Source organism: Malania oleifera, chromosome 6, assembly GCF_029873635.1.
Source record: "Malania oleifera isolate guangnan ecotype guangnan chromosome 6, ASM2987363v1, whole genome shotgun sequence".
In the NCBI taxonomy this organism is placed as follows: domain Eukaryota; kingdom Viridiplantae; phylum Streptophyta; class Magnoliopsida; order Santalales; family Ximeniaceae; genus Malania; species Malania oleifera.
The window spans coordinates 85,802,579-85,818,495 of record NC_080422.1 but is presented as its reverse complement, the minus strand read 5'-3'; the positions used below and the strand labels follow the sequence as shown (position 1 = coordinate 85,818,495).

General features: G+C 37.5%; 1 protein-coding gene across 2 annotated transcripts in view; it reads right to left on the bottom strand.

Moving 5' to 3' along the window:
* Window positions 1-14,680, bottom strand: part of LOC131158070 (protein EFFECTOR OF TRANSCRIPTION 2-like) — a 51,597-nt gene extending 36,917 nt beyond the window's left edge. Inside the window, exon 1 of one of the 2 annotated variants that reach the window (XM_058112633.1) lies at window positions 14,306-14,680. In XM_058112633.1, coding sequence (XP_057968616.1) covers window positions 14,306-14,497 — 192 coding nt within the window. In that variant the 5' untranslated portion in view covers window positions 14,498-14,680. The remainder of the gene's footprint in view (window positions 1-14,305) is intronic. The other variant, XM_058112634.1, reaches the window with a different exon arrangement.
* Window positions 14,681-15,917: the final 1,237 nt, after the last annotated feature.

Genomic DNA, 15,917 nt, shown 5'->3' with positions numbered 1-15,917 from the left:
ATAGTGAGATAAACAAGGCTACCCACCAACTTCCAGCATAAACTAGGATCAGCAAGTAAGTCACCTTCCTCTTTGCAAAGCTTGACATTTAATTCCATGGGAGGCATTAACAGAAGTAGCCTCCTAGAGGCCAGCTGTAGCCACCAAGTCACTAGCATACTTATGTTAATTGAGTGAAATACCAAAGGGACTAAGATGCACCTCAAGACTAAGAAAATATATAAGAGAGCCAACATCTTTCATATGAAAGGACTCTGAGCATGGTTTTCAATCGTAGTAGCGGGTAGGGTAACATAACGGTAACGGGTGTAACGAGAAGCAGGAGTAGCGGATGTTACATAATGGGAAGCGGGTGTAACAACCCTGAATTTTTTTGAAGCATGCACAACCTTGTGCATATTAGCTTACTTGCATGTTTTAAGCTTTTAGCCCTTCTTAGAAAGAGTTTTAGTGTATTTTGGATCCTTTAGTTCAAGTAACTAAGTTATTTGGTAAGGGCACCAAGTTTACATTTGTTTTAAACAACCATTGATAGAAAAATTACGTGTGTGTGCATATTTATACTTCTCATTGTTCTTATCTATGATAAATTCTTATGTGTGCTAAATTAATTAATAAAACAAAATACATTAGACACTTCATTAATCTATTAGACACATAAGACATACGAATAATACAAATATAAAATAGCTAGAAAAGAAAGAAGGTTGAAGTTGAAAAATATAAAACATAAATATCACATTACTAACATTATCAAAATAAAATATTTTCCTAACTAGTATTTTCAAATTGTTAATTGATGCATCTATTGTGAGTATTTAAAGAAATAGTAAATTTTGTATCATTGTCATCCTCTTTATAATCTTTTCCCCCTCTTGTCACTTGGTATATTGCGAATGATATATGAAAGAGAGGGACAAAGTGAGAATAAAAAGTAAAAAATAAAATAATTTTTTCGTGTAACAGTCCAGTAGTGGATACGTAACAGCTATAGCAGCCTTTACGCAACGGTCATGGTTCGTAACGGCCGCTACGGCCGTGATTTTTCTTCCCACCGATTTCGTGGTGTGTAACTGTATCAGTAACCCAAAAAACCGTTACGTAACGGCGTTACATAACAGTCATAGTCTTTATTTAAAACCATGACTCTGAGAGATGAGTCTTAAGTTGACCAAGTAAAGCAGAATCGGAACCAGTGATCACAATATCATCAACATAAACCAAAAGAACAACAATACCCATGTCTGATTTTCAAAGAAACAATGAAGTGACATACTTGCTCTGCTTGAATGAAAATTATAATAAAGTGGTGCAAAATGTATCAAACCAGGCCCTCGGAGCTTGTTTGAGACCATAAGAGAGCGATGAAGCTTACACACATGTGAAGTCGGAGAGGGAAACAAACCCGGGGGTGGCTTCATATGAATACACTCTTTAAGATCCTCGTGAAGAAAAGCATTCTTGACATCCATCTGATGTAGTGGCCAATCACTGGAAGCAGCAAGAGCTAGAATCGTACGAACAGTAGTCATCTTAGCCACAGAAGAAAAGGTTTCTTCATAATTGACACCACTAATTATTCCCAAGTGCAACAAGGCGAGCTTTGTAACAATCCAAACTTCCATCAAATCGAACCTTGACTGAGTAAACCCATTTGCAACCCAGAGGAACAATGGTGGCAGGACAAGGCTCAATGTCCCAAGTGTGATTGGCCTCTAGAGTGGCATTTTCTTCCTGCATAGCTTGTCACCAACAACCATCCTTGGTAGCGTGTGAGTAGGATATGGGAATATCAAAATTGGACAATGCAGCAGTAAAAGCTGAAATAGAATTGCCAAAACTAGAAAAGGGAAACCCATACCTATCCGTGGGTACAGACACTCAAGGAGAGCGACATACCAAAGTGTCACAGTCCGACTATTTTCACACTCTTGTGATAGGTCGTGCGGCGCTAGCTAAAGCAATCTTACTTAACTAGCTAGCCTATCGTTTACCAACATCCATCCACAAAGCACTTTCATTAGCATTCATTCAAGTAGCAGCGGAAACAGTAATCAATTCATGAAAGTTGTGGCAAGTAGTAAACATTAAAGCAAACGCAATTCATTAACAACATCTCCGTTGACATGGTATGTTTAGCGAGGGAGGCAAGTAGGCTAAACACGTTGACAATAGCTAGTGACTTTTACAATGACTGATGAACACTCACCCTCCCCTAAAGAGGTTTTTATGTAATTATCATCCTGACACTAGGAAACATCAAAGTGACCGAGGAGTCATACTGCCTTATTTGGCATACAAAGACACTACTAGCGGAAAATGACCCTACACTAGTATTTACATGATGAAAACCCGTCCCAAGCACACAAGATATGCAGTCACAAACAAGCATAATGCCCTGAACAAGCTTAGCTCGTGACACAAAGGCTCTAGAGGTGCTACAACTGACTGAATATAGAGCATGGTAGGATCAGATATCAGGTGAGCCACCAGAAGAGACTAGCTAAGATGACTACTGTTCGTACGATTCTAGCTCTTGCTGCTTCCAGTGATTGTCCACTACATCAGATGGATGCCAAGAATGTTTTTCTTCACAGGGATCTTAAAGAGTGTATTTATATGAAGCCACCCCTAGGTTTGTTTCCCTCTCCGACTTCACATGTGTGTAAGCTTCATCGCTCTCCTTATGGTCTCAAACAAGCTCAGAGGGCCTATTTTGATCAATTCTGCACCACTTTATACCAATTTTCATTCAAGCAGAGCAAGTATGACACTTCATTGTTTCTTTGGAAATCAAACATGGGTATTATTGTTCTTTTGGTTTATGTTGATGATATTGTGATTACTGGTTCTGATTCTGCTTTGCTTGGTCAATTCAAGACTCATCTCTCAAAGTCCTTTCATATGAAAGATCTTGGGTCTCTCATATATTTTCTTGGTCTTGAGGTGCATCATAGTTCCTCTGGTATTTCACTCAATCAACATAAGTATGCTAGTGACTTGGTGGCTACAGCTAGCCTTCAGGAGGCTACTTCTGTTGATGCCTCCCATGGAATTAATGTCAAGCTTCACAAAAAGGAAGGTAACTTGCTTGTTGATCCCAGCTTATACCAGAACTTGGTGGGTAGCCTTGTTTATCTCACCATTACTAGACCGGACATTTCTTTTGTTGTACAGCAAGTCTGCCAGTTTTTTCAGACTCCTCATCATCTTCATTTGGCTGCTGTCCGCAGGATCATACGCTATGTGTAGGACACTTTTGCCCTTGGTTTATTCTTCCCTGCAAGCAATTCTACTCGCCTTGCTGCTTATAGCGATGCTAATTGGGCTGATTGTGCGGATACATGTCGCTCTATCTCTAGTTAGTGTGTTTCTTAGGTGATGCATTAATTTCTTGGAAGAGTAAGAAGCAAGACAGAGTTTCTAAGTCATCTACGCAACCTGAATACTGGACTTTATCTCTTGCTTGTTCTGAAATTATTTGGCTTCAAGGTTTGCTTGCTGAGCTAGATTTTTCTGAGATCGATCCTACACCTCTACATGTCGATAATACGAGTGCTATTCAGATCACGGCCAATCCTGTCTATCATGAGCGCACGAAGCATATTAAAGTCGATTGTCACTCTATCCGTGGAGCATTTGAAGCTCGTGTTATCACTCTTCCACATATTTCCACTGAATTAAAAATTGTTGATATCTTCACCAAGGCTCTCACTCGTCATCGACATTGCTTCATAAGTAGCAAATTGATGCTGCTTGTTCAACCCGCATCAATTTGAGGGGGGCTGTCAATGAATAGAAAAAGCTTTGCTGCCCACACTTCTTTCCTTATTTCAGGCCACAATTATTTCCTTATTTCTCCATTCATTATTCTGTACAATTAGCACTTAGCATACATTATTTGACAGATTATAGTTTACATGTATAGGGCTAGAATCATGCGGAAACTTATTTGATTTCCATGTATAGCATTCTTGTAAAGTCTATATATAATATACAGAACTCAAGGCCAGACAATTCAGCCATTCACACAATACTTTGACATCCACAGATCCTAATGAAGATGAATTTGGTTCTCTTTCCTCATATAGCCCTAAAAATGAGGCCTTGTTGATTGAACATTTAAGAAAAATAGGAGTTAATGATGATTAGAACGGTCCCTCGTATAAATTGCTCTTACTGTTTCTCAACAAAAGGAAGGGGAGAATTTGAAAATAGGGGATACTTATCGAGGCAATCAGGGTGTATAAGATGATGAGGGTACTCAAGGTCCAGGTGAATCTTTGTTCTTGGAGGAACCTAGCCAAAGTGTTTTCTCCCCCATCATCTCTTCTTCGGAAATTCCAACAAAATAAAGGCGGAATTTGAAATTAAAGGATCCTAATCAAGACAATCAGGGTGTAAATCTAATACACTTTTGTGCCAAAAGATGTTAATCAAAAAGGGGACTTACAAATAATGGACCTTCTAGGAGATGAGAGGTGCAATTGTGATGCCCAAAACATACTTGATGAAGTAGATCTTAGTCTTGTTAATCATGACAAGGAAGTGGTTAAGATTGGTGATTGGGTGACGAGGGAGAAAAAAGTATCCTTCTAAGTTGAGTAGAGAACAAGTACATGGGATGATAGAAGTTATCAATGAAGATTCTCACATGGAATGTTTGGGGATTAGGGAGTAGTAGAAGAGGGGTAATGAAAGAGTTAATCAGTAGTGTTTCTCCAGATAACTAGTTCATCCAAGATTCTAAGCCTATTTCAATAGATGCTTTCATAGTGAGAAGTATTTGGGACTCTAGGCTTAGAGATTCGGTGTTCTTTCCACCTTCAGGTGCTTCAGGGGGGCAAATCCTCGTCTAGGTACTAGGATCACTTCTTTCATGGATTGTCTTGTTGGTGAATTCTCTCTTTCAATGCTATTGGATGTTTAGGGTTTTAGGGATTGGTGGTTTTCATTAATTTATGGACCAACACCATCGCATTTGCAGATTTCTTTTTTTGGAGAGATGGCTAGTCTATTTGGCCTCTTCAACCCATATTGGGTGGTGGGTGGGGATTACAATACCATCTGGCTTACAAAGGAGAGGCTAGGGGGGAGGGGGGGCTAAGGTGAGTAGTAGCATGAGAATTTTTGAATCCATTATCCGAGAGTGTGGGCTTAAAGATTTACTATTGAGTGATGGTAACACTTTCCCTGGGTAGCTTCAAGAGATAGGATTGCTTCCTCTCATATTGATCATTTTTTGTTTACAATGAATGAGAGGATGTTTTCCCGAATGTTTCCCAAGAGGTTCTGGTTAGACCAATGTCGCATCACTGCCCAGTCCTCTTGGATACCAACCCTATTTGTTGGGCCCTACTCCTTTCCGCTTTGAGCATATGTGGTTGAAGCACCCTTCTTTTAGGGAGCGCATTAAATCTTGGAGGGGAGAGAGAGAGAGAGAGAGAGAGAGCAACGTTGAAGGACGTGAAAGTAGATTGAAAATCTGGAATAAGGAAGTTTTTTAGTGAATTGAGAAGGAAAAAGGAAATTTAATTTCAAATGAGATTGAATGTTCAAATAGATGGAAGAGTGTGGCTTGGCTAGGAAAGAGAACAAGGATTAGAAGGGACAACTAGGCAATGATTTGGAGATTATCCTCTTTAGGTATGGTATACGTTGGAAACCAAAATTTCGGATGAAGTGCGCAAGAGAAGGGGTTCTAGTACCAAATTATTCCAAAAAGTGGCAAATGGGAGGAGGAGGAAGAATTTGATTAAGGAATAGGAAACAAATGAGGAAGACGTAGTGAGGGATTTTAAAAAATTGGTGAAGTGATAATAGATTTCTATAAGAGGTTGTACACCTAGGGGTGCTAGAATGGCTTTCATGATTGAAGATATAAATTGGAGCCCATCAATGAAACCCCATTTCTTTGCTCGAAAGGCCTTTTGACATTGAGGAGATTAAGAGGGCAGTTTTTGAGATGGATAGGGGTAACCAGGCCCCAATGGGTTTACCATGGCATTTTTACAAGATAGTTTGGAGGTGATTCGAGAAGCTTTTATGGAATTTTTTTTGTGAATTTCAAAAAAATGGGGTGGTGGGTAAGACAGCGAATGCTAAGTTTATGGCTCTTGTCCCTGAGGAGCTTCCTAAGAGGGTGAGAGACATTCGACCGAGAAGCTTGATAACTAGCCTTTACAGAATCCTTGCCAAAGTCTTTATCTAAAAGGCTTCAAGAGTATTGGGGAGAACAGCTACTCTAGAACATCCTCGCCAAAGTCTTATCTAAAATTCTTCAAGAGTATTAGGGAGAACAGCTACTCTAGAACAATCTGCTTTTATTAAGGATAGATAGATTCTAGATGCTGCTTTAGTGGCCAATGTGGTGGTGGAGGATGTTAGGAAAAGGGGAGGGAGGGGTGTTTTACTCAAATTAGATTTTGAAAAAGCCTATGATATGGTTAACCTCAGTTTCTTGGATTAGGTGTTGACCTTGAAGGGGTTCGGTGGGGTTTGGAGGTGTTGACTCTATGAGTTCAATCCTGTTTTGATAATGACAAATCACTTGGTTTTTTATCTGTGCATTGAAATTGTGAACAGGAACAATATTTAGCATGCACGGAAGGCTAGAAAGTCATGGAAGCCATGAAAATTAAAGTATATACATCTTAGCACAATCCATGGAACTTAAAGAGTGGAAGAATGAAGATGCAAACGGCAAGTTCAAGATCGTCATGGGAATGGGTATTTAGAACTGAATGTATTTACATATTTCATATGATTTAATTCGAAACTCAAAATATACCCTACACTAACCTTAGGACTCATGCATCTCATGAACATCTTTAGGGAATATTTATGGACTTAGAGATTTTTTAAAACCCCGGAAAATATTTTTATAAAAGAGCGAAAAAAGAGAGCAAAACAGATTTTTGAATCTAAAAAGAAAAATTCAGAAAATGTTCTGTTCAGAAAACCGAACTCCCTGCCTAGAAGTCTAAAGTGTCAACTTCAGAAGACTGAAGTATACGCTTAGTTGTCTGAAGATTCAACTTCAGAAGACCGAAGCTTAAGCTCAGTCGTCTGAAGAATTTCTTCAGAAGACCGAAGATTAAGTTCAGTCGTCTGAAGAATTATTGGAGAAACACAGAAACAGGCGGAAGCACACCAGAAGACTGAATCTTGACTTCAGTCATCTGAACCCGTAACTTCAGAAGTCTGAACCCAAACTTCAGACGTCTGACCCTGTGTCCAGGTTAATTTTTTCGAAACTCTAAGGAACTTCAGTCGTCTGAGCCCTACACCTCAGTCGTCTAAACCTGCAGGAAGATTAAAAATTTAATCTTTAATGAGAGAACATGCGAGTTATTTTTACATCAAATTGATCCAACAGTTAGAAATCATCCTAAGGGCAAGGTTACCTATATAATCAACATCTAAACCCTAGTGCCCCCAAGACAAACAACTTTTGACATACGATTGAGTGTATTGAATGTTTAGCACAACTTGGGAGAGCATTGAACACACTGCTGAAATTTTTGCTTGGGATTTCAAAGTTTATACGTCAAATCTGAGCTATGGCTATCTTGATCTTCAAAAGGCATTCTAGCAATTGTTGTGCATTCAACTTGGTATTGAGGTTTGGTAAATCGATTTGCTTGTTAATCTTTATTCTCAAAGAGTTTTTCATCTCAAAATCCATTATTGAATATTATTTGAGAGATTGATCTTAAGTGTGCTTATATTAGATTGTTTTTGACAAGATCACTACTTGAGAAAAGTTTTGCCATTGGTTAAATATTTTTGATTCAAGTGTGTATTCATTTAAAGACTCGATATTTTCGATATTACAAAATCCTTGATTAAATATCCTTAGAGTTCATAATTATATATATTATTGAGGGATATTTTCTGAAAAATATTATATTAGGTTTTTAATCTTTGGAACTCATATCATATATATATATTTACATATTACAAAGATCATACTGTGTTTTGGATATTTGGAAGAAAACTTATTGATCTAGAACTTTATACTATTCAAGACAAATTTTTAATAAGATCACATTTGGTATTCGTGCATCTAGAAAGTTGAACTAGAACCCTTAGTTCTCTAAAGCATTTACTTATATAATTATTTTGGGAAATTTGATAAAAGGGAAATTTGGTGAAGCATATTCATTCATATAATGATTATATCATTACATACATACTGAGCTTCAAGTTTCATCATATGGATATGTGTTAGGTTTTCAATTGTACTCACTAGCTTTGTTAGAAGCAATATTGAGTTGTTTTGCAGATTTGAAATTCTATATTGTAATCATGGTTCAGGTTGTGAACCGGGTGAGGAGGAAGCTGTGCCTCTTGTAAGTAGCGGATGTAAGAGAAGCTCCGTCCCAGTTAAAGGAGCAGGAATTTAGTGGAATCCTTGAGTGGGTTGCTCAAGGCGAGGACGTAGGCTGGGTTGGCTGAACCTCGTAAAAACTGTGTTTGCCTTCTCTCTTCCTTTACTCCTTTTAATTTCCGCAACACATTGCATTATCTATCTTGCATGTGTGTATGTTGAATAACCCCACACGCACTTGACAATTAATTGGGTAAAAAGAATTCATTGATATAATAATTTGAATCGGTCTCAAACCCCTGCAAGTAATTTGTTAAATATAGAAATAGGGATTAAGTAGTAAATAATATTAAAGTTTTTTTAAAAAAAATACCCAATTCACCCCCCTCTTGGGATTACACCTGAATTAACAGGAGGAAGTGGATTAAAGGATGCCTTTCTACAATGACAATGTCAGTTATTGTGAATGGCCCACTAAGGAAGTGGTTTTCAGCCTCACGGGGCTTGAGGCAAGGGAATCCTCTCTCCCCATTTCTCTTTACCTTAGTTGTATATGTGCTATGTAGGATTATAAACCATTCCCAAGGTCTTAATGTCATTCGAGGTCTTAAGTATGTAGGGAGGAGGTCATAGTGTCCCATCTCCAAATTTGCCAACGATACCCTTCTTATCCTTGAGGATGGCACTCTAAATTCTCACACGACTCTTACTTCTCTAAACATCTTTAAGAATATTTTAGGCCTCAAAATTAACATGTTTAAGAAGGAGATAGCAAGTATCAACTTAGGTTGGACAAAGTTGGATGGCTTGGCTGACCTAGCAGGTTGCGTGCAAAAGGGCTTGCTTAACATTAGGAGGCCGCATTACTCTTATTAATGTCGTTCTTTCTAATATACCTACATATTTTCTTTCCCTTCTCAAAGTTCCTATTGGGGTGGCAGGTGGCAGAGGCCTTGGAGAGGATTATGAGGGAGTTTTTATGGTCAGGAGTTGAGGAGGGCAACAGAGATCATCTGGTTAGTTGGGATAGGAATAGAAGAACTAAGTCTGAAGGGGGTTTGGGTCTTGCGAACGTGTCTAAAAACATCTCACCAGTCGGAAAATGGCTTTAGAGGTTTCCCTAGGAGGTTCACTCCCTTTGGCACATGGTAATTAGAAGTAAATATGTTTACACCAAAATGAGTAGGATACTAGAGGAAGTGATTGTGCTTCTCATGTAAGTCCTTGGAAATTCATTTCCCAGATAGCCCATTTAATCTACCCTCTCACTCATTTCCAAGTTAGTAATGGAAATAGCATACGTTTTTACACTTGGATGGGTGAGGTTCCATTGGAGTTTTTAGTCCCCCTGTCATTTTAGATTGTCTAGGTTACATAATTCTCCGATTGTTGATTTCTACACTTTGGAAGGGAGCTCTCTCTATTGGGATTTTTACTTTTTCAAGAATCTTAATGAGAACGAGATTGATGATTTAACCATTTTATTGTGAGTGTTGGAATTTTTTCCTCCCATGGTGAGAGATGACTCAAGGATTTGGGTAGGGGATTCCTCTAAGTTCTTTTTCCACTAAATTTTTTTTCCTCCCAACTTATGAAATCTTTGAGTCCTTGCACTTTCCCTTTGAATAAATTCATCTTGTTGACCTTATAGGTCGCACCCGGTTTTGATAACGACAAATACTCAAATATTTGATAATTGTCAAATGTCTGTGCAGGTTTAAATGAACATCCCAAGGAAGGACACTTGAAGCAACTAGAAGACTCTGAAGACCTTTCATATTTATAATTATAAATTCAATATATGTAATATGAGTCTGTAATAGTAACTTAGGATGTGGTCTTAATTTACCTTACCTGCACATCGTACATATTGGATATATGGTAAGCTCAATAAGGCCATAGTAAGACCCTAGGTCCCAACACTCACACACATAGCATATAATATATTGGTGTGTTGAAATTGTGCATAAATTGAACATTTCCAAACAACTTGAGAGAGCTCGGGCGCCCGAACTATTGTCGAGTCAACAGTTGGCCAGGCTCTCGGGCGACCAACCCTTAAATACACATATCTTCTTCTAGCACCCGAACCCCTCGAAATGGACAGTTAACTAACTCGGGCAACCGATAGTTTTAGTTCAAAAAGGACCCCGGGCGACCGAACACATGAGTTCGGGCCACCGAACATTGGAACAGGCACCCGAAGTCACGAACAAATGCTACTGACTTTGATTCAGGCTGCTGAAGCTCTATACGGGTGACCGAACTTGCTTAAAGATCTTTTTAGCATGTGTCTTGTCGACCAACTGAACTTAGGTTCAGCCACCCAAACCTCAGCCAGTTAAAATTATTTTAACCGCGGTAAAACAGGGTTAACTCGGACTAATTGAATTTTAAGCATTTGGGACTTTTTTAATTATCCCCACTATATCCCAAACGGTTATATTTTTACCCCTGGCTATAAATATGAGTTCATTTGCAAGATTAGGGTAAGATTAGCAAAGTGATTAGTCAAAAATTCCTCTCTCTTGAAAATTCACCCTTTGCCCAAATACTCTCAAACTTGCATCCTTTTGATAAAATCTGAGATTGTGAGAGTTCTTTTTGTGTTAGTGTGATTGTTATTCTGTGCTAATACTCCCACTTGTTTGTGTGTTTGAGATAATTTCTTTGGGAGCTTAGCTTAGGATTATCTCATGGATTTTTCTATTATAAATCTTGTGTGGGATTAAACCAAGGAAGCTTAGGATATTTGCATCTTGTTGCAAGTGTCCAATAGCTTTATTTTGGTATGCAAAGATTTTTTTTAAACAAGCAAACATTTTCAAACTAGCATTGTGCACATTACATTGAAGAAAACTTTCTTGAGCTAGTTTGATTATCTGACTTGTATACTTGGAATATTGATTTGTTATTGAAATACCTTGTTTAGATTCCAAGATATTGCTTGTGTTGAATACTCTTAAGCATCATACTGATTATACTGTGTTGAGTATTGATTGAACAAACCTTGCATCACTGAGCTTACACTATATCCATACTATTGATGTGTATGTGAATGTGCGTATTTGGGTACATTTCTGCTTTACGTGAAAGCACTATTTCCGTACCATCTGATTGTAAAATCAGAGTATTTCCAAGCGTGGCCTGAGGGGGCGGTAATCCAGCCCGGTAAGGATTGGTTGTAAAGGTTGAGGTCAGCCCTATGCTAGTTAACCTGATTTGTTATAGGTGCCGCTCCACCCGTTTAAGTGAGCAACTATAGTAGTAATCCTTGTGCTTGTTAGCCAAGGCGGGGATGTAGGCAATTGGCCGAACCGCTATAACATTTATGTGTGACTCTTACCTTACTACTTTCCAGTGCATGTGTTGTTAATTAAATTACTTTATTTAATTTCTAGTATATTTACATTACTTGCACGAGATTGACCATAGAGTTGTAAATATACTGGTGTTAGGAGATTGACCTAGGGCTTAAATCTTAAAAATACCAATTCACCCCCCTCTTGGGATCACGGTAAAGCTAACACATCTGGAAGGCTAAGGTTCCTCTAAAAATAAGGGCTTTCAAGTGGACCTTGGTCCTTTACCGGCTTAATAGCAATGATCTTCTGCAAACAAGGAGGCCTCACAAAGCTACAAGTCCAAATATTTGTTTAATGTACTATGATTCTAATGAAACTATCGACCATTTGCTCCTTCATTGCCAGATGGCTAAGGAGATTTGGGTTAGGTTGTTTTCAGTCTTCGGTGAGGACGTGGTCTTTCCACGAACAATTGAAGCCTTCTTTAAAGTGCATTATAGAGGCTTTGGGAGAAGGAAGGGATGGTTCTTAGGAGATGTGTTATATTTTCTATTTTTTCGAATTGTTTGGACAGAACGGAATGCAAGGATTTTTTATGGCGAAGCAACCCACTTTGTATCCTATGGGACAGAGTGGTTTTCCTTGAGTCTTGTTTGGCTTATTCTTTTTGGCTCTTTCTAAAGATTACTTTTGTCAAACCTTATAGAAATTGGAGAGGAGCATTCTTGTAATTTATTTTGTTTCTTTGATTTCTTAGGAGGATCTTTTGTCCTCCATCCCTTTTAAATTCTTCTATCTCTTGTTAATGAATTTCTTTTTCTATCCGAAAAAAAAAAAATATACTACTCTTTGTGGTACTCAATCTCAAATTTAACAACAGCCTTATCCTCAAGCCGCACAACTTAGAGAGAGTTTTAGTTCATCTACAACTCAAAGAGAAGGTGGTGATGGTGGTTTAACTCTTCCTAGTGGTAATGAATACACTCCTAGTAGTGGAGAATCTGGTCATAGTGGTGGTGCCAATGGTGGTGGTGGTTTTGGTGAAGCTAAGAAAGCCAAATCATGCTTTTGGAGGAGATTATGGATTAGCATCTTTACCCAATGACTTTGATATTGGTGATTTGCCTCCACTTCTCCAAGTTTTCCTCGCTCTTCACAATCTAGGAGTGGTTGTGGGGGTAGGGGTAATGGAAGTGGAAGCGGTGGCAAATGGTAGTGGTCAAAGAAGAAGTATTAGTATGCATGAACATAGAGCATACAAGGACACTCATGGTGTCAAGACAAAGTTCTTCACTTTGGCAGTAGGGAGTCATCTTCTCATAGCACCAATGGTGAGAGGAGTGAGAGGAACCATAATTCATATGGGTCGTATAAAGTTATGAATTATGAGCAATAAACTTGTTATGATGTTTGTTTTTATTATATTTATGATTTCTTACCCTTATAATCAGAAATAATCGTAAGACTAGCCAATATAGGGATTTTCTCATCGATAGCAACTTGAAAACTAAGTTGACATTCAAATTGCAACATATGTTGCAAGTAAGTTGATTAAAATTTGCTAAAATTCATTTTAGATGGATCAATACATGTGAATATGCATGTTTTCTACAAGTTTTCTAATGCAGAAAATGAATTCAGGAAAATGGCAACCATTACCCTTTACGTAATGCCCACAATGATCGTTACCATGGACCATGGCTACAACTAGTGTTGCATGGCCCTTCACACGATGTGAAGTGTTCAGCCCGTGACAATAGGCCATTACTTCCTATATGACTTTCAGCTTTGTGGGATGTTCTTTTAACATCTACAAGACTACTAGGTCATTCTATTGAAATAATATTACCATCACCCTCAATAATCATGGTAGAAATTTTCTTCTTCCTCATGCTGAAAAATACTCTAGTGCCACAAGATATATTGCCGCTCTTATCAACATGACTCTCTAGAATCTAATGCTCAATGTAATTGAACATAACACTGAAATGAAACCTTGTTTTTTCACAAGCAAACATGAACTGCTAGTGAAATTTACAGGGACGGGGAAAGCAGAGAAAAAGGAGCAATATATAAGCTATTCACCGATTCTAAAGTGACAAAATGACTTTTTTTTTTCAACAATAAGCAAAATCCCATAAAGTCTGAACTTGAACTTTGCCATAAAATTATGGGAAAACTGGGAAAACGAAATTCATAAGCTTTACACCAATGCTAGAGTGGCAAAATGCTACTTCTTCAACAATGAGCTAAAATCCACTAAGCATGTACGTAAAATATAGCATAAAATCATTGAAAACTGAGCAAGAGGAAAAATTATAAGCTTTTAATACCACCGCTAGAATGGCAAAATGCTTTTTTTCAACAATGAGCAAAAACCCACTAAGCCTGTACTTAAAATTTGGCATAAATTAAAGGGAAAACTGAAGGAGGAGCAATTCATAAGCTTTTCATCAGTGCTGGGGTGACAGAGTCATATTTTGCAACACTGAGCAGAAACCCACCAAGCCTGTACTCGAAATATGGTGTGGAAATGTCAAATTTATAGCATTATACTGACAATGAGCACACATACACATACCAAAACACACTCTCGTCAGTTCTAGGGCAAGTCAAGAACAAACCCGTTCAGGAATCCAATCACATGGAGAGAGAGAGAGAGAGAGACCTTCCATTCGGAGAATACAGAGTCATGCTTGGTTCGGAGGTGGTCTTCCCTCTTTAACGGCCGGACGATCACAGACAGGTCACTCGCCCTCATTGGATTGCCCTGCCGTGTCTGCAACCCGACAAGTTTGCTTCTTTTGCCGTTTTCATGGGTTGAAGAGCATTTTAGTTTTAGAAAGACAAACTTGCCCATATGAAACAACAAAACACCAGAAGGGTCCTCGGAAACGCAGCTATATTATTGCTTCACGGGGCTCCAATGGGTAGAGAGCTTCGCTGCGACTGCAGATGTTGTGATCTGATTGGGTAGGATCAGAACTCATTGTAGGATTGAAACTTTAAAGTCGTCAATCCCATGGAAGCATCCAAAAGAGTTGAGTTTTTCAGGAAAGTATTAATATTTAAATACAACAAATAAGTTGGTAATTCACTTATAATAAGCTGTCTTAGAGAAAATTAACTTTTCATAAGTCAGTTTTAAATAAATGAATTGATTTATAGAAAATCGATTTCTTCTTCTTCCCCACTCTCCCTCCTTCCTCCTTCGTCCTCCCCTACTCTCCCTCCTTTTGATGTTGCCTCTTCCCTTTCTCCTCCAACAACAATCCTCTGACCGTCACTGAGCATTGTTAGTGAATGTTTTCACTATAAGAAGAAAAATCATCAATATAAAAGTATGTTTTATCTTCAAATTAGTTACTCAAAAAAATCCTCTCCTCTCTCAATTTGAAGTTGAAATTATCTCTGATTTTATATTTAGTGGTGTACTAGTAACAAGCATTTGGAATTTGAGTTTTGATTTCTTGCCTATGTTTCATTGTTATTGAAGCATTTTATTATTAAGATGCATTTGTGTTGATATATTTTTTGAAATTAGGGTTTATGTATGTGAAATAAGAGTTGTTTGCTATTATTGTGACTTAATCATAATGATAATTATTGCTTTGTTATTGAGGCATTATTATGATTTATGTATGTAAAATAAGCATTGTTTGCTTTTATTTAATTACATGTGAAATTATTTGTTTCAACTCTAATAATATGTCATTGTGAAAATAATAGTTTTAAATGACTTGAAAATTATTTTTTTTGTTGAAATTTTGCTAGGAAGAAGGTTGGTTTAAAGCGAACAAAAGTTAATATTTTTTGAAAAATTTAATTGAGGTTTTTGTTTTCAATAGAAGTTAATATTTGTTAAACATTTTTATTGAGGTGTTTGTTTTGAAAAGAAGTTCATATTTGTTGAAAATTTTTTATTGAGGCATTTGTTTTGAATATAAATTAATATTTATTGAAATTTGGAATAACAGTAATTTGATTTGAAATTAGTTATTTCGTAAAATATATTCAATTGAAAAATTAGTTGTTACGTGAGAAATAAGAGCTATAGATTTCTTATTTTTATTTTCAGTGTTCCTTTCTTTCATGGTCATTTCATAAGTGAGAAGTAAACTTATAAGTTCATCTAGTGAGGTGGTCTTGAGATTTCTACTTTCTATTATGGCTGTAACTTTTGGTTCCCAAACGTGTAGAAGTCCTCTAAGGATTTTGCATATCATCTCATAGGTGGAATATGTTTTCCTCAAAACATTTAATGAGTTTATGATATGTGT